Genomic DNA, 17664 nt, shown 5'->3' with positions numbered 1-17664 from the left:
CCCACGTCCACAGACAGGGTCTTCACTATGACTCTGCACACTTCCTGGGACTCCATTCTCTGCTGATCTAAGGCTGAGGGCTCTGCTGATCCCCAGAGTCCCCACCTTCCCGCGACCTGAGTTGAAAGTGTTAGTCACAAGCAGCCAGGACTGTTCTGGACCTCAGGGGGCTGCCAAAGGGGATGGGACTTTATGGGATCCTACTGTTCTGGCTGGGTCTTTATTCAGGTTTATCACTGTCATTTCTGTGAGAGACTCACACTCTCTCCTCTACCAACCTGAGAACTCTGCCCTTAGACAAATTTCTTATGGCCCCAAGAAGCCTGAAGAATAAGTGAGGGTACGGTTAGCCTAACAGGTCTGCCTGAGACCCTCTGTGTCTGATAGCAGACAGGACTGGTGTCCCAATGACCACCCCCCAATATTCTGGGCTTTGGTCTCCTCAGTCCTCCTACACGGGGCCCTCATCCTGCTTTCTATCTCTTGGATTAAAGCCTGCTTAGGAAATTCCACATCTCTGCAAACTCTTGAGCAGTTTTCCCTCTGCAAACCTTACAGAGAATGGGTCCCTGGCCCAGGAGTAATGTGAGATGGGGAAGCTGTAGCACAAGGCAGGAGTCCCAGAACAGGTGGTGGTAGCCTGTCAGGGAAAAAAAGTACACTGATCTATTCTATCTCATCAGCCAGATGAAGATTCCCACGTCACTTCTGTTCTGATAGATTTACTTTCTACAGGGAAGAGACTGTGGGGATGATTTTGAGAGCCCCTAGTCTTTTGAGGTTATCTAACATCGCAAATGTACATGCTTATACTGTCACCGAATATTGTCTCTTTCATTTATTTATTTATACCTCTCAAATATTTTGGTATTCTTACTGCTCTGGCTACGTGTTCCAATCCAGTAGTTTGAGCACAAGGCCATTCTTTTTATCACCTAAGACAAAGTTTGAAGTACCGAGAAAACAACTGAAATAAAAGACACAGGATGTGTCTCAGGGTAGGAGGAGTAGAACAGTACGAGCTCTACGGTAATCTAGACCAGGAGTCTAGTCCCACCCCTGTCATTTACTAGCCTTATGAAATTTGGCACATTACCAAACTCTAACTCTATGAGCCTCAGGATCTTCGCTGTGAAGCGAGTTTGATAAGACCTGTCTTGTAGGACTGGTGGAATATATGTAATGTATGGAAAGCATCTGTCACTGTGCCTGTCTCGTATTGAGATGTTAGGGAATGGCAGTTATTACTATGATTATCTTGACCTCAGACGTTACCATCAATCCAGCTGGGATTTTTTTTTTTTTTTTTTTTACATCTAAGATATGTCAGAGAATATGCAGCATTCTAGCCGGAAAAAAATCCTCCCAATCAGCCAAAATTCCGCTTTTAACAATGAAAACTACGGAATATGTTCTCTCCACCCTCTCTTTACCCTGCTTTTTTTTTTTTTTTTTTTTTTTTTATGCGTTACGCGGGCCTCTCACTGTTGTGGCCTCTCCCGTTGCGGAGGACAGGCTCCGGACGCGCAGGCTCAGCGGCCATGGCTCACGGGCCCAGCCGCTCCGCGGCATGTGGGATCTTCCCAGACCGGGGCACGAACCCGTGTCCCCTGCATCGGCAGGCGGACTCTCAACCACTGCGCCACCAGGGAAGCCCTACCCTGCTTTTTTACCTGCTCTTCTTGAAGTAGAGAGTATCTCACCCTTTTCCATACAATAATAGCTTCTCTGAGAAACTGTAATTGCATGGGCAGAGGCTAGGACTTTTTTGATTAAACATCCCCAGTACGAGCACAGAGACTTCTTAAGAGCAGATGCTCAGTTAATGTTTGTGTAAAATAAGAGTCATGAACAAATCATTTGCTATAATTTGTATTCTCAAACATTCTTGAAAACCATAGGCAAATCTAGTATATATCTTTTAAATTTACAAAAGAAAGACTAAATGGAGTAAGGCAAACCAAGAATTGATCAACTTTGACTTCAGCTCTCTGTCTGTCTTATCTACCTTATCTCTCCATCTAGCTACCTAGCTATATCTTCTGATCCTATTTTAGCGTGGTGTTCTTTCATGTTTCCAAGGATATTCTTATCCTAAAGTGATGTTATTCTTGTTCTGGACCACAAAAGTGATTTAAGGATTTCCAATTCGTATTTCAAAAAACAAAATTCTTACTCCTAAATCTGACAAACAGCAATAAGTGTGTGATCCATGTCATTCATATACTTATATTCTGAATCTAAATAAACTTTCTGTTGAAAGGAACACCAATTAAAAATGCAGGAAAAAAGTCAACAGGTTATTTAAGCATATCAGGAACACTGGTTAACAGGCTTTTCCTACCACAAAGTGAAGAATGGGTGGGCTTCAGACCTCACTAGGGGTGTGAGGAGAGGCTGGATGTGGCCCTGGAACGCGCACGGCAGTGGCAGTAGTGCCAGCCCTGGCTGCAGCCCTGGCTCGGGCTCTCTCTCCCTCATCTCTCAAAGCCTCTTCATTGTGGGGTGGGAAGGCAGTGGGGACCGTATCATGGATCTTGGCCAGAACCTCCAGCACGTTCATCTTGCTGGTTTCAGCGCGGGCTCTCGGGCCCCACAGGAACTCAGAGCATGGCGGATCGCTGCTGGGCACCTGGCGGTACTCCAGGCACCTTTCCTGCACCAAATCTTCTGTGATAACCTTCCTGGGCTCCACCAAGATGAAGTGCCTCCTCCCATCAAAAACACCCAAAATATTCAGGAATTCCCAGATCTCCTCCTCAGAGGCGTGGTCGCCATGCAAGAAGATCACACCGAGGAGAGGCATCAGGGGCCCATTCTTCCGAAACCGCCCGCCACTGCTCCGACGCCCATCATCGGTGAGATCTAGCTTGCCGACAAGGGCATAGGAATGACTGTTGGGCTTGACTTCCTTCAATTCTAGGCCAAAGACCAGCTCCATGCACTCGGAGGCTCTCCTGGGGATCTCAGGGAAGTGCTCCCTATACCTTTTGTTGACTTTTCTCCCTTTTTAATGGGCTCCTTTATCTTATATTTATACAGCATGAACTGCACCAACATCCCTGCCTTCCTGGTTACAAGATCCTTTCCAGGATCACTGGAGGTTGAGGCCTGGGAGGAATTTTTACTTTCCTCAACTTGGCCCTTGGCACGTACATCATATCCTGGGCATGAAACCCCTGCAGCACGAGAGCTAGTGGCTGGGGCTCCCTGAGGCTCCTGGCGAGTGCCAGCAGCAGCGGAGCTCTGGGGAGTACCCTGAGAAACAGAAGCGGGTGAGGAAGTGGTCTCTTCTACCCCTGCTGTGGTGGCCTGAGCATTAAGACCTTGGGTCTCACCTCTGTTACGGCGGCGTTCCTCACGAGCACGGAGCTTACTCTTCTGACCACGAGGCATGGTGGCTATGGTCAGGGACAGCAGACAGGAGTGTGGGCCAATGACAGGTGATTTGGACACCTGGAGGCTGGAGAATGAGATGACGTGAGCACCGTAAAGTGGGGAGATTCCACCTTGGCTTTATCAAAGGCTGCCTCTGCAAGTTTCCTTGAGGGCACTGCTCTGGGAACCCACAAGGCTCCTGTTTTCCCGGTCAGCCTGTCCTCCCAGAATCCCATAGAGGAACCACAGAGGCCTCAGAGTTTTACTCTGCATCCTATCAGCCCTGCCTTGGATTTACTCAGGTGACAACAGGTGCTGGCAGTGGGGTCCTCTCGGTTCATCTTCAATATTATCATGTCAGGTCTCGGCAGAGCCTGGGCACCCTCCCCGCTGCTACTCTTCAGCTGACACCTCAAACCTCCCTGCGATCCAGGAGAAGGAAGTGAAGGGGTGCCTCAGTCCACCTCCCTGCCAGGGGACACCAGAGCTGCGAGCTCAGTAGGGTCCCTCCTATCCTGAGTTCGTTGCGATCATCATTCGAGGTCCTCACGTTGGCTCCTTAAAAGGCTTGGAACCACTCTCCATTTGCTGACTGGTGGATGCACCTTCAGACTGAGGACCTCACCTCTCTTAGACGTGATATAAAGAAGTGAGCAGACGCTCTACCTGACAGTCCTTCCCAGAGATGTCTTGGGCTGAAATCCAAGGGTTGGGCTGGACACTTTGAGTCCTCACTCGGGTTCCTCAGTTGGGCTCCTGGTAGAGAAGCTCAACTTTTGCCTGAATGATGCCTATATGATAGTAAGAGCCAACCAGCCTGTGTCCCAATAGGAGGAAGTGAAGATGACCGTATCTAACTAAACGTGGTCTCCCAAGAATGAAAGCTGTTGCAGGCAGGTTGAAGTCCTTGTGGTCCCACACAAGATCCCAATTCAAGGTCTAAATGTGCCTCCTGACAGGGTCTAAGATTTCTCCCTCTGCTGACATGGGACCACTCTCCTCAGACCAAGACCCTTATTTCCCTGTTCGCCTGTAGTGGGAACTGATGGGCATTTCTGCCTGACATCTATGCTTGAGGTCTCCCAGGGATGCTAATAGTGAGGATTCTTTGTGGCCTGAATGCTTTCATGTGGGACATCCCCACAGTCCTCAAGGCTCTCACCATGACACCTGGCATAACCTGAAATCCTCCCTTGCCGACCCGAGGCTGCCCCCTTTGACCTGGTCTCTCACCTCCCTGAGATGTCCTGGGAATAAGTGAATGCAACTCATGTCAAAATACCCAATTCTCCCAAGCCTGAAAACAGGGCTGGTGCGTTATGCTGCCCCGTTTCTTGTGGGAGGGGCCCCCATCCTCACTCGGTGTCACAACCATGAATGCTGTTGAGGACTAGGTCCCTTTGCTGAATTGGGCTTATTCCATTAGACCAAGGCTCTCACCTCCCTGAGACCATCTCCAGAGGAGATGAGGGGGCACCACAGCCTGCCAGCTCCGCCCGGAGCCTCCTCTCCTGAGTTTGGGAGTCATGAGGTAGCCCTCATTTCCCTCCGTCACTGGAGGGGAATTTAGGTCACTCAACATCTGTCTACCTTGCTAGGGCCTCCTAGAGCTGAGAGCAGGGGCGCTGCTCAGTGTGGCCCGCTTTGGGGGCCGAGGTCTGCTCACTAGCACTCAAGGCCCTCATCTAGGACTTAGATCTTCTCCATTTGTAGAATCAGCGCTACTCTCACAGACCAAGGCCTTCTGCCTGAGACATCCTAGGCCGAATTCAGCCCGATAGCTCTGCTGGGGCCTCCAAGAACAAGATCGCAGGGGTGGGATGCAGGTGGGTCACCTTTGTTATGGGGGGAGGGGGGAGGGAAGGTCCCTGCAGGCTACACTCAGGTCCTCACCGTGGCTCCGGACGAGTCCTGAAAACCCACGCTTGGCTGAACAACCGCCGCGGCTCCCGGTCAGGCTCCTCGCTTCTGAAGCGGAAGTCGGGGGAGCCGCATCCGGCGCGGCGTGGGGTCTCCGAGGGGTGACGGCAGGGGCGGGACTCTGCGGGGACACCCACTGGTCAGGGGTCAGGGGTCAGCGGTCCCTGCGTCCTGCTGGTGCCGTCTATCAGAGCCTGGGACCCCTCCCTCTATGGTCCCGAGTCCTCCAGCCTCCAAACAAAGCCCTCACCTCCCCGAGGCCCTAGCTGGGGGAAGTCAGGGAGCTGAAATTCATAGAGCAAGCCAGTAGGTTAGAAACTCAGATGTTACAGTCTTGAGTCCAAGGTCTGTATAGCAGGGCAGGCATACTGGAAACTCAGGCGGGGTTTCTGTGTTGCAGTCTTTTTTTTTTTTTTTTAATATTTATATATTTGTTTTGGCTGCGCCGGGTCCTCGTTGTGGCATGCGGGATCTTCAGTCGCGGCATGGGAACTCTTACTTGCAGCACGCATGCGGGATCTAGTTCCCTGACCAGGGATCGAACCGGGGCCCCCGGAATTGGGAGCACGGAGTCTTAGCCACTGGACCACCAGGGAAGTCCCTGTGTTGCAGTCTTGAGGCTGAAATCCTTCAGGACACCTCAGTCCTTGGTCTTGGGGCCCTCAACTGATTGCACGAGGCCCGGTCACACTACGGGTGGTAATCTGCTTTACTCAAAGCCTACAGATGGAACTATTAATCGCATCTAAAAAATACCTTCACAGTGGACATCCAGACTGCTAACTGACTAAACAACTATGCAGCACAGCGAGCTAAGATGGCGTACGAAATTAAGAGGTGGGAATGATAGGGAGGAATCTAGACTTGGAAATACGATGCTGCCACTAACTGTTCTTCTCAGATTTATAGAAACTACATGAAGAGGTATCCTTGGATACCAAACAACCCTTAAATCTCACTTAGTCCAAGACGTGGTCAAAGCTGAGTTCCTCAGTTCTTCACTGCTTAGCTATTTACTGATGATAAAACATAAAATCTCTCTCTTTTGAATTACCTCATTTATCCTATACAAATGGGGAGTGAAGTATTAAGGCTAATAAATTTTTCTGATAACCATGGCTTGTATTTAAACATTAATACTTTTTATTGACCTAATTAATATTAATGGAAATCATCCGATAGTGCTTTAGGGCCTACAGATGTGACAGATTCCCTCTCAGAAGGTTAGTATTTCTCCATTGTAGTTTTTAAGTGTTAAGGTTATCTATAGGGCCCATATTCTTCCTGTATTAAATGTCAATTAATCCTTCAATGAAAACTCAGCAAAATGCTTTGATAATAAAATAATAGTTAACACATATATAACGCTTATGAATTCGTGGGCACCGTGCTGAATGCCCTACACTTAATTCTCAGAATAATCTTATAGTTAGGTATTACTATCATCACAATTTTACAGATAAGAAAAGAGGCACAAAGAGGTTACGGAATTTACCCAAGATTACACAACTAGTAAATGGTAGCGCTGGGATTGAAAGACCGGGTGTCTGGCTCCAGAATCTCATGCTCTTACGAACTACATATTGCCTTTCTAGATGGTGTGAGACAAACATGCTCCAGAACTATGTTGAAACTCATGAACTATCAGGAACTTATCCTCTGATATAAAATTTCTCTTTATCAATCCACCAGCTGGAGAGAGAACAGTCTATAGGTAATCTTTTTGTTTTCATTCTGTAGGAGAAATAATCATGCGTCACTTCACTCTTCTTTTGTAATTTGCTTATTTTTCCCATTTTAAAGGCTTCCCTAACGTCTGTAATTAGAATTTCCCATGCCTTTTGAAGTTTATTTTTCTTAACCTTAAAAGTATTTTTAGGAATAGTATGTGCTCCCTGTGGAAGACAAAGAACATAAAAAATTAAAATATGAACTGCTAGCCCTTAATGTACTTATTAGTAAACTTCCACTGCCCAATGAAGAGCCACAAAACTTAGCATCCTAACACAACAACTGTTTGTTCTCACAGATCTACAGGTTGGCTGAGGGGCTCTAGCTTAGGACCAGAGGGCTGGCTGGGACCTTTTCTAACGGTGATGACAGCTTCAAAAAGTGAGGTGGGTCTTATAAGTGCTGTCACAGAAAGATCTTGCATTCACTTCCATTAAGTTACAAGAGCAAGTCACAGAACAACATGTACACTGTGGCCCCTGTGTGTTAAAAATTCAACACATTTTTGTAGCACATCTATGTACAAAGAAGCCTCAAATCAGCTTTAGAATGACACACACCAGACAGTTAATCGTGGTTACTTCTGAAAAGGGGGCTGAATTTTCGAGTAATGTTGTAAGGGGGGAGTTTGTGATTTAGGTGTGTAAGAAGTTTTTATAAGAAGAGTATATATGCTATGATTAGCTCTGTCATTAAAACATTTAAATGAGCCTAAGAGTAGAAATAGTAGTTGTGTATCACTCGGATTAAGTAACTGCTAACTGATGCAACAGAGAAAACCTGATATCTGAATGACTTAACACAACAAAAGTCTGTTTCTTGTGCACATAAAATCTGATGAAGGTTGGCAGAGGCTCACCGCTCACAGATGACTCCGAGATCCCGGCTATGTACGTCACGTGGCTCCACACCTCAACACGGGCTCTCTCTGTTTGCTGCTGAATGGAAGAGAAAGCACAGAGGTGCCATACTGACTCCCTCGTGCCTTGGTCTGGAGGTGACCCTTCCTAATTACAAGTGGACTGGGAATATAGTCTCCCCAGGAACCCAGGGAGAGCAAGACAGGATGTGGATGAGGTTTGCAGTCTCCCATAAACTGGTGTATAGTATGTGCTCAATAAAGAGCGACTATTGCCATTGCTTATGACAACAACCCTCTTAGTTAGTTGGAGGAGTTTCTGAGAAGGCCAAATTTACCTTGAAATTCACCAATTTTTTTCTTGTGCATACTATGTAAGACGTGTTTTCAAATATAGGATCCCATCTAATTTCCAAAAGTACCCTGTACATCTCAGCAGAGAGGGCTTTCACCAGTACCTTTCTGCATTGCCAATTGCAATAACCTGTGTAATCTCAGTAGGCTGGGAATTTTCTCCTAACTTTTGCTTGCACGGTCAAAATCACAGCCACCCACCACCTGACTGAACATACCTGAACACCCGAACAGGTGCAATTAAGCATACTGAACAAACAGCATCTCCCCTGGGACAGACACAGACAAGAATTACTGGGAGGATGGTGAATTATTCTTCCTTGTTATTCAAAGCTAGCCTGTCTGCCAAAGAACCATTTTCCACCTCCAAGAAGGACTCCAAGATGGGATTTTAGGAATTCAGCCTCAGCAGATGTTTGTTTACACAGTGATTTCCTTGGTCCCTCCTCCTTTACCACTTAGGAAGAAGGCTTTGGTTTTTGGACCCCTTAATTAAGTTCACTCATCAGTGTATGGATTCAGTGGCCAGATTCAAAGAAGACACTGCATTAAAATCCTACTGCAAATATCACGTTGTTTCAAACAAGGCCTCCCTAGCCTTGGGGTTATAAGCCAAGGCCCTGTAGAGTCCACACCAAATCAGAGTCTCGTCACCAGCAGGCTTGCAAACACCGAGAATGTGGTGGAGGCACCCAGTGGGGATGAGGAGGTGTGTAAACGTCACTGTCTGAAGTGAACAGATACATGGAAAGGGCAGCTGCTGTCCCAGGGGTCCACGGTGACGAACGGGATCTGCGGGGAGTCGGGATGCTCCGACTCAGGGGAGGGCAAGGCATATGGGCTGTCTGTTCCTCCGGGAGCTGAGTGCAGCCTCCAGAGGAAGATGCAGAGGAGAGCTGGCCAGCAGGTCAGCTTCCAGTCTGGACACGAGGGCACACTGGGGAAGACCCAGGGGCAGGGCGCTGTGATGCCGGAAAGTGCTGGGACTGGACCCCCGTGCCGGGACCGGGGCAATCAGCTCTCAGGGAAGCCTGGGGCGAGGGGCAGGAGGATCCTAGGTAAACGAAGCCCACAGACAATCCCCAGATGGTGTCTGATTCTCGTGTTCACCTTCCTTCTTTAGGCCTGCTCTTAATATTTTGGCTACAAGTTCCTCTTTCTTATTGCCTGAGAGACGTCACGGAGCAGTGAAAGGAGAAATGGATTAAGAGACAGAAGGGCTGCCTCAGGCTGGGAGGAGTGGAACAGTACGGGCTCTGGAGGAATTCAGACCGGGCTGTACTCCCGGTTCTGTCACTTTACCAGTCCGGAGAATACTGCAAGTTCTTTGTCTGCCAAGTGGGTTTGATAAGCCTCATCTTATAGAACTGTCGGAACATATGTGATATATGTAAAGCACCTGGCACAGTGGCTGGCGATGTCTGGGTCTTTCGTGCATGGCAGTTATTGTGATGCTTGTTTTCATACCAGAAGAGACTGGTCTTCTCTGTCCTAGAGATACCCTCATCTCTAGGAATTTTTCATTTTATCCAGGAGATGTCAGAGACTATGCGGGCCTCTAGGACAAAGAAAGCTGAATTAACCAAAGTGGTCCTTAGCAAGTAACCCTGAGCACATTTTCCCTATCAGAGAATATGTTGTTTCATTTGTGGAGGCAGGGGTTTCACCAGGATGCAAATCAAACCTTATAGAATCTGTGTCAAGGACCAATAATTCCCCTGCCTCCCAAACCCGCGCCCCCCCCCCCACCGATTTTCACGTGTTTCATCACCACCAAAATCTGGGCCCATTTAGGAGTTCTGCCAGATTACACTCAAAACAAACAAATCTCATATATTAACGCATATATGTGGAATCTAGATAACTGGTACAGTTGAACCTCTTTGCAGGGCGGGAACAGAGACGCAGACATAGAGAACGGACACGTGGACACGTGGACACGGGGGAAGGGGGGGTGGGATGAATTGGGAGATTAGGATTGACCTATGTACACTACCATGTGACAAATAGATAGCTAGTGGGAACGTGCTGTACAGCACAGGGAGCTCAGCTTGGTGCTCTGTGACCACCTAGATGGGTGGGGGGAAGTCCAGCAGGGAGGGGATATATGTATACGTGGAGCTGATTCACTTCGTTGCACAGCAGAAACTAACACAACATTGTAAAGCAGTTACACTCCAATTAAAAAACCCCGATAACTAATTAATGGAGCGGGCTGGGGCTCCTCCAGCCCAGGGCACAGCGTGCCAGCACAAGGGCTTCTCAGCATCCCACCCCAAAGGAGACAATATGCATAAAACACCTGGTTTGTTTGGGCACTGTGTTCACCTGCACCGGGGCAAAAGCACTGGACCCCTGCTCACCATTATCACAGCCTCATCTAGCCCGCCATGCAGCCAACTTAAAATTACCTCCCAAGGAGGGATTTGCAAAATAACCAAACCTCAAAGTGCTCTGGCTAAGAGAATTTATACTTCACTGCTCTCATCTGGACTCTCTCCCCACCATCCTCACTGGGTTTTTTCATCACACCACCTTCCTTATATAACAGCTGCTCTTATACTCTCAACATCTACAGGCAGGTGCAGGGTCTTCTTTATCTTAGCATCATCACTACCAGCACAGAACCTTCCAAAGAGCAGATGCTCAATTACAGATGGGAATCAATGAGGCACTGGGTGAGGAATGTAATTTATTACTATCTAATTTTGTCGGCATTCTTGAATAAGCTAAGGACATCTAGGTGTATATCTTTGAATTTTACAAAGAGAAAGACAAAGGTGAATGAGACAAAGCAAAATTTGACTAAACTTTGCTTTTCATTTTAAAACCACAGCACTCTTTCACATTTCCAAGAAAATTCCTATTCCAAAGCCATATTATCTCAGTCCGGAACGCCAGAAAGATGCAAGGAGTTTTCACATCGTACTACACACTACCTAAACTCTTACGCTTAAACCTGATAAACAACAACAAATATGTGATCCATGTCATTTATAAACTTGGATTCTGAATCTAAAGAAACATTCTAGTAAAAGAAACAATATTTGAAAGATACTAGTGTAAAACAGGAACACAAAGAAGATATATATTATGATCTTTCCAGCCCCAGCTTAGCCTCTCACTACTGAAAAGGTTGGCAGCGTTGGTCAAACACAAAGTGAAGAAGCTGCCTCAGACCTCACTAAGGGTGGGAGGAACTGCTAGACATGACCTTGGAAGGCGCAATGGCCTTGACACGAGTACCAGCCCTGGCTGCAGCTCGGGCTCGGGCTCGGGCTTGGGCTCTCTCTTCCTCATCTTTCAGAGCCTCCTCATAGAGATCTGGTAAGGCACTGGGGACGGTACCAGCCACCTTGGCCATGAACTCCAGGACTTTCATCTTGCTGGTTTCAGCGTGGGCTCTCCGGCCCCAAAGGAGCTCACAGCACGGGAGATTGCCGTCGCGCACCTGACGATACACCAGGTACTTTTCCTGCACCAGATCTTCTGTGATAAGCTTCCTGGGCTCCCCAAAGATTATGTGACACCTTCCAACATAAACACCCAAACCATTCAGGAATTCCCAGACCTCCTCCTCAGAGGCGCGGTCGCCATGCACGAAGATCACACCGAGGACAAGCATCAGAAGCCCATTCTTCTGAAACCGCCCGCCACTGCTCTGACGCCCGTCGTCGCTGACATGTAGCTTGCTGACAAGGGCATAGGAATCACCACCCGGCTTGACTTCCTTCAACTCAAGACCAAAGACCAGCTGAACGCACTCAGCAACTCTCCTGAGGATCTCAGGGAACTTCCTCTTGTACCTTTTGTTCACAAGCTTCAGCAAGTCTGCCTTTATAACGGGCTCTTCCATTGTATACTTCTCCAGCAGGAATTGTATCAACATTCCCACCTTCTTGATCAGAGGATCTCTCTGAAAGCTCTCACCGGAGGCTGAGGCCTGGGAGGAATTTTCCCTTGCCTTAACCCGGCCCTTGGCACGCACATCAGATCCTGGGCCTGAAACCCCTGCATCACAAGAGCTAGTGGCTGGGGCTCCCTGAGGCTCCTGGCGAGTGCCAGCAGCAGGGGAGCTCGGGGGAGTACCCCGAGAAAGAGAAGAGGGGGACGAGGGCGACTCTTCTCTCTGTGCTGCAGTGGCCTGAGCACCCCCGAGATTCTGGGTCTCCCTCCGGGCCTGGCGGCGCTTCTCACGGGCACGGAGCTTACTCTTCTGCCCCCGAGGCATGACTATGGGCAGGGACAGCAAGCGGGGGAGTGGGCAGGAGAGCAGGTGATGCTGGAACCTGGAGGAGGGAAGGTGAGAGGGTGTGAGCACCTTCAGCAGGGAGGTCCCACCCTGACTTGAAGAACGCCGCTCTGCACGTTTCCTTGAGGGCACTGCTCTAGGAACCACTAGGCTCTTGTTCTTGGTCAGCCTGTCCCCTGAGAACCCAGCGTATGAAGCGAGAGTGAGCGAGCCTCAGGCTACAGCCTGCCAGCCCTGCCTGTGGCTGACGGCGGTGACCACGGATCCTGGTAGGGTAGGCCCTCTCTGGGTTCCAAGGGTCCCTTTCGTTCACAAACAGGATTGCCACATCGACTCTTGGTAGGGCCGGGGCCTCTTTCCTGTGCTGCTCTAAAGGTGACACCTCAAAGCTCCCTGGGGCCCACGAGAAGGAACTGCGTCATGGACACTGTCGGGGTGCACAGCGCTGACAGTTGTGTGGGGCCTGCTCTGTCCTGAACTCGTTGGTCCTCAACCATTCAGCGTCCTCATCTTGTCGATACCAAGGGTCTGGGACCCCTCCTGCTGCCCCTGGTGTGGCACCTTCAGACGAAGGATCTCGTCTCCCTTAGAAATGATACAAAGAAATGAGGAGCCTCCACCTGACAACCATGCTCTGGGCCTTCAAGGGCTGAGCAGAGGCCTGGGCAGGACTCTTTATTATGCCTTTGATTCGGTGGAAGGGGGGTCGTCATTCACAGTCCCCACTGGGTCTCCTGGGAGGATCTGGGGGCGCCTTTCTCTCTTGACTTGAGGACATTTCCTCCCAGTAAGGCCCACAGCTCCCTGAGACCGAACAGTGGAAGTGAGGATGGCCTTACCTGGCCACAGCGCCCCTAGTCTCCAGAGGCTGAAAGCCGCAGCAGGCAGGCTGAGGCCCTATAACGTGTGGTCCTCCCTCACGGTCCCCAGTTCTCACTCAGGGGAGGGTCTACGGTTCCTCCCTCTGCTGACCCATCACACCAAGATGCTGACTTCCCTGTGAGTTCCGAGTGGGGAACTGATGGGCACTTCTGCCTCACATCTGTTTGGGTTTGGGATTCCTCCCTCCACTGACCCGAATCTACATGCCTCAGGCCAAAGCACTCACCTCCTTGAGTAGCTAGAAGAGAAGTCGGGGGCTCCGCATCCCGGCTACCTTATCTGGGGACTCCCAGGTCTGAGAGCAGGGCTGCTGATTTGTGCAGTTCCCCGTTTTCACGAGAGGTCTGCTTACTAACACTGATGGGCCTACCTCTGCTTCTTTTAGGGCCAAGTCTCCTCCCTAAGCTTAATGGGGTTGCCTTATCTATCTATCTCTCCATCCATCCATCCATCCATCCATCCATCCAACTACCTGTTGTTTTACATTTCACACCCATTACGCATTTACTTCGTAACTGGTAGTTTGTATCTCTTAATTGTCCTCACCTAATTTCTCTCCTCCCCCCAACCACGTTTGCTCTCTGTATCTATAACTGTCTCTGTTCTGTTGTTTGTTCATTTGTTTTGTTTTTCAGCTTCCACGTGTAAGTGAAATCATACAGTTTTTCTGTCTGACTTATTTCACTTAGCGAACATAACACCCTCTTGGTCCACGCCCCCGCCCTTTCTTTTTGGCCGCACCATGTGGCATGTGGGATCTTAGTTCCCCTACCAGGGATCGAAGGTGCGCCCCCTGCAGTGGAAGCGAGGAGTCTTAACCACTGGACCGCCAGGGAAGTCCTGCCCCCTTTCCATAAAGGCCTTTCTCTACCCGAACGTCCCCTAGCCCCCAACCCCACTTCCCACCCCAGGCAGAAATGAGGGGTTCTCTCAGCCTGAATTCCTCTAGAGCATCGCACGGGTGAAGGCGGGAGGGGGCCCCGTGCAGTCACGCCTTTCGGAAGGAGGGACCCTCGTCAGCTCTGAAGGTCCCACTTTTCACCTGCTGGGGACAAGACTACACCCTTTGCCTAAGAAGCCGCCCCCTCTAGACAAAGGCCCTCCACTCTCTGAGGCCCTCCAGACGGCAACTCCTCTGGCATATAGGTCAGATCAGGGTCCCACGCTGCTGATGGCAGGCAGGGGCGGGAGGCGGGGGGTCACCTTTGCTATGGGGGGAGGGGGGAGGGAAGGTCCCTGCAGGCTACATTCAGGTCCTCACCGTGGCTCCGGACGAGTCCTGAAAACCCACGCTCGGACGAACAGACGCCGCGGCTCCCGCTCGGGCTCCTCGCTCGGGCTCCTCGCTTCCGAATCGGAAATCCGGGGGAGCCGCATCCGGCGCTGCGTGGGGTATCCGAGGGCTGACGGTAGGGGCGGGACTCTGTGGGGACGCCCACTGTTCGGGGTTCAGCGGCCCCTGCGTCCTGCCGGTGCCGTCTATCAGAGCCCGGGACCCCTCCCTCTATGGTCCCGGGTCCTCCAGCCTTCGAACCAAGCCCTCACCTCCCCGAGGCCCTAGTGGGGGGAAGTCAGGGCGCTGCTCCGACCACCTCTGCCTGACAAGACGGGCGCCACCCTGTGAGCCTCCCTCCTTGGGGGAGAGAACCCCTCATTAGCACTGAGGGTCCTCACCTTGACTCTGGTTATGGCCAAGACGTCCCCCTCTGCAGAACTGGAGTCTGATCCTGCTAGATGAGGCCCTTCCCTCCCTGAGATCACACGGGTGGAATGAGGGGATGACTCAGCAGTAGCTCTTCGGGGTCTCCCAGGGCTAAGAACTGTACAGAATTCTATTTGGCCCCCTCTGCTTTTGGGGGGTCCCCTCATAACACTCAGCATCATCACATGAATTCTTGTTAGGGCTCAGGTCTCTATCTCTCTCTCTGCAAAACTGAGGCCAACCCCATTAGACAGAGATCCTCACCTCACCGAGACTTTCCAGGCTGAAATCAACCTGACGTCTATGGCCAGAGCTTCCTGGGGATGACAGCATCAGAGATTTATCCGGGGCCTCCTTTTATGCTGTGCGTGCTACCCTCAGTCCACATTCAGATCCTCACCTTGACACATGATCGATCCTGTAACTCCACTCTCTGCTTTCCTGAAGCTGCTTGTCTTACATCAAGGTCCTACTCTCCTAAGAATTCCAAGTGGAAAGTCAGGGTGATCCTCATATGACCATAGTCCATTGGGGCCTCTAAGAACAGGCAGCAGGGATGCAACTCTATAGGACCTCACTGTTCTGGCTGGGTCCTTCCATGATTCCTCACTCAACATGCTCACTACATCTAACAAAGCCTGGCACTCCTCCTTCTACGGAACTGAGGTCACTCTCCTTAGTCTTTGGATAACTCCTATATTCAGGGGTGATTGTCTCCTCGGTCCTCATTCATGGGGGTTCTTATATCAGCTTCTGTCTCTTGATTAAAGGCTTCCTGGGAAACGCATATCCCTACAAACATTTGACCGGTTACCCTATTGCAAATCTTGGGAGAAAATGGGTCTCTGTCCCGAAAGTGATGTAAGATTAGGAAAATACAGCACAAATTAAGGAACTCAGGACAGACGTTACGCTGTCAGAGAAAAAGAGCTGATATATTCCTTCTCTTCACCAGCCAGACTTAGGGTAGTTCTAAAATATTTACTTTCTACATAGAAGGATAGAGCCAGATAATCTTGTAAGCCCCTGATCATTTGAGGGTATCTGATTTTGCACATGCAGATGATCATATTGCTACCGAGCATTATCTCTTTCTCTCCTTTATTCATATCTCTTGTTTATTTCGGTATTCGTACTGCTGTGGGTATGTATTCCAGTCCAGTGTTTTGGTCACAGAGTCCTTCTTCTCATCACTCAAGATACATTTTGAAGTGGTACAAGACAGTGAATTAACTGACTCATGATCAGCCTCAGGCTGGGAGGAGTGGAATGGCGCGAGCTCTGGACAAATTCAGACCAGAAGTCCAGTCCCAGCCATGTGACCTATTAGCTGTGTGAACTCAGGTCCATCACCAAGCTCTGTGAGACTCAGGTGAAGTGGCTTTGTTAAGCCCTATTTTGCAGGGCTAGTGGCATGCAGGTAATGTATGTAAAACACCTGGCACAGCGCCTGGACCACATTGAGACTTTACACAATGTCTGTTTTTACCACGATTATGATTATTTTGGCTGCAGACGATACCACCCACCCTGAAGGAATTTTTAAATCCAGGAGATATCAGAGAATATGTGGCATTCTAGGACATGGAACACCAAATCAGTCCAAAATGCTGTTTACAAAGAATCTTTAATTTCCCCAATAAATCAAATATGAAAATTATATTTTCCTTCCAACTGAATGAAATTCAAATATTCTAGAATTTGCTTCCAAGACTAACTCTTTCTTCCTTCCAAGCTGCCCTTTCATCTAAACTAAACAACCCCTATCGTCATTAATGTTACCGTCACCGAAAATCTACACCTCTCGTAGACTTTGCGGAATTACAACCAAAAAAAAAAAAAAAAAAGAAAAACTGAATGCGAATGCCCTTTCAATAGAATGGGCTCTGACTCCTTGTCCCCCAGCAAAGAGTATCAGCCCACTGGCTTCTGAGTTTCCAGTTTCAGACTCCTGTCACCTTTATTTCAAAGACACTCCTTGGAGATGACGTGCATAAAACACCTAGGTTGTGCACTGTGTTCACCTGCACTGGGACAGGAGCACGGGGCACGTTCCATCCCTGCCCCGGGTGGAGATTTTTCTCTGGTTTACTCATGACTTCAAAGTAACTGTTAAGGGCACTTTTCCATTCCAGGCTTAAGTCTCTCAACTCTGAGACCCACCATCTGAGGGTCTGGCCCCTGTTCCGTGTTTCCACAGCCTCACTGGCTGGCTCACCATACGGCCTAACTTAAAATTATCTCCCACTGCAGGACTTTTATATTGTCCTAAAGTCTCAAAGTGCCTTGCATCAGGACATTTACACTAGACTCCTCATGAGGAACCCCTCAACCCCCACTTCTTACCCCTTATTTTTATTGGGCCTTTAGATCTTTGTTCACCAGCTGCTTTCTATGAATGCTGCTCTTAGACTCTAGAATTCTACAGGCAGGGGGTTGGGTCTATGTTTCTTAGCATCCCCAGTACCATCCAAAAGCCTTCTGAAGAGCAGACGCTAAATTGATATTTGAACAATTAAAGATCAGGGCTTCCCTGGTGGCACAGTGGTTAAGAATCCGCCTGCCAATGCAGGGGACACGGGTTCG

At 49.3% G+C, this 17664-nt stretch overlaps 1 protein-coding gene and 1 pseudogene across 1 annotated transcript; both read right to left on the bottom strand.

Moving 5' to 3' along the window:
- Positions 1-2378: 2378 nt before the first annotated feature.
- LOC136142545 (melanoma-associated antigen B4-like) lies at positions 2379-3396 on the bottom strand (annotated as a pseudogene).
- Positions 3397-5267: 1871 nt separating this feature from the next.
- Positions 5268-12473, bottom strand: LOC136142043 (melanoma-associated antigen B4-like). Its single transcript, XM_065900139.1, has 4 exons — positions 11428-12473; positions 8987-9179; positions 7889-7967; positions 5268-5419 (listed from the first exon to the last, which is right to left on the bottom strand). The coding sequence occupies exons 1-4, from the start codon at positions 12471-12473 to the stop codon at positions 5268-5270; spliced, it is 1470 nt and encodes a 489-aa protein (XP_065756211.1).
- Positions 12474-17664: the final 5191 nt, after the last annotated feature.

Source organism: Phocoena phocoena, chromosome X (genome assembly GCF_963924675.1).
Source record: "Phocoena phocoena chromosome X, mPhoPho1.1, whole genome shotgun sequence".
NCBI lineage: Eukaryota > Metazoa > Chordata > Mammalia > Artiodactyla > Phocoenidae > Phocoena > Phocoena phocoena.
This window is presented reverse-complemented; position numbering and strand designations above follow the sequence as displayed.

Coding starts and splice junctions, on each gene's coding strand:
- LOC136142043 (XM_065900139.1), bottom strand. CDS start 12,473: ATGCCTCGGGGGCAGAAGAGTAAGCTCCGTGCCCGTGAGAAGCGCCGC. Junction 9,180..11,427: donor AGCAGTTCCTCCCACCCTTA/GTGAGGTCTGAG, acceptor GGTCTTCCCCAG/TGTGCCCTCGTGTCCAGACT. Junction 7,968..8,986: donor ACAGCAGCTGCCCTTTCCAT/GTATCTGTTCAC, acceptor TCTTCCATTCAG/CAGCAAACAGAGAGAGCCCG.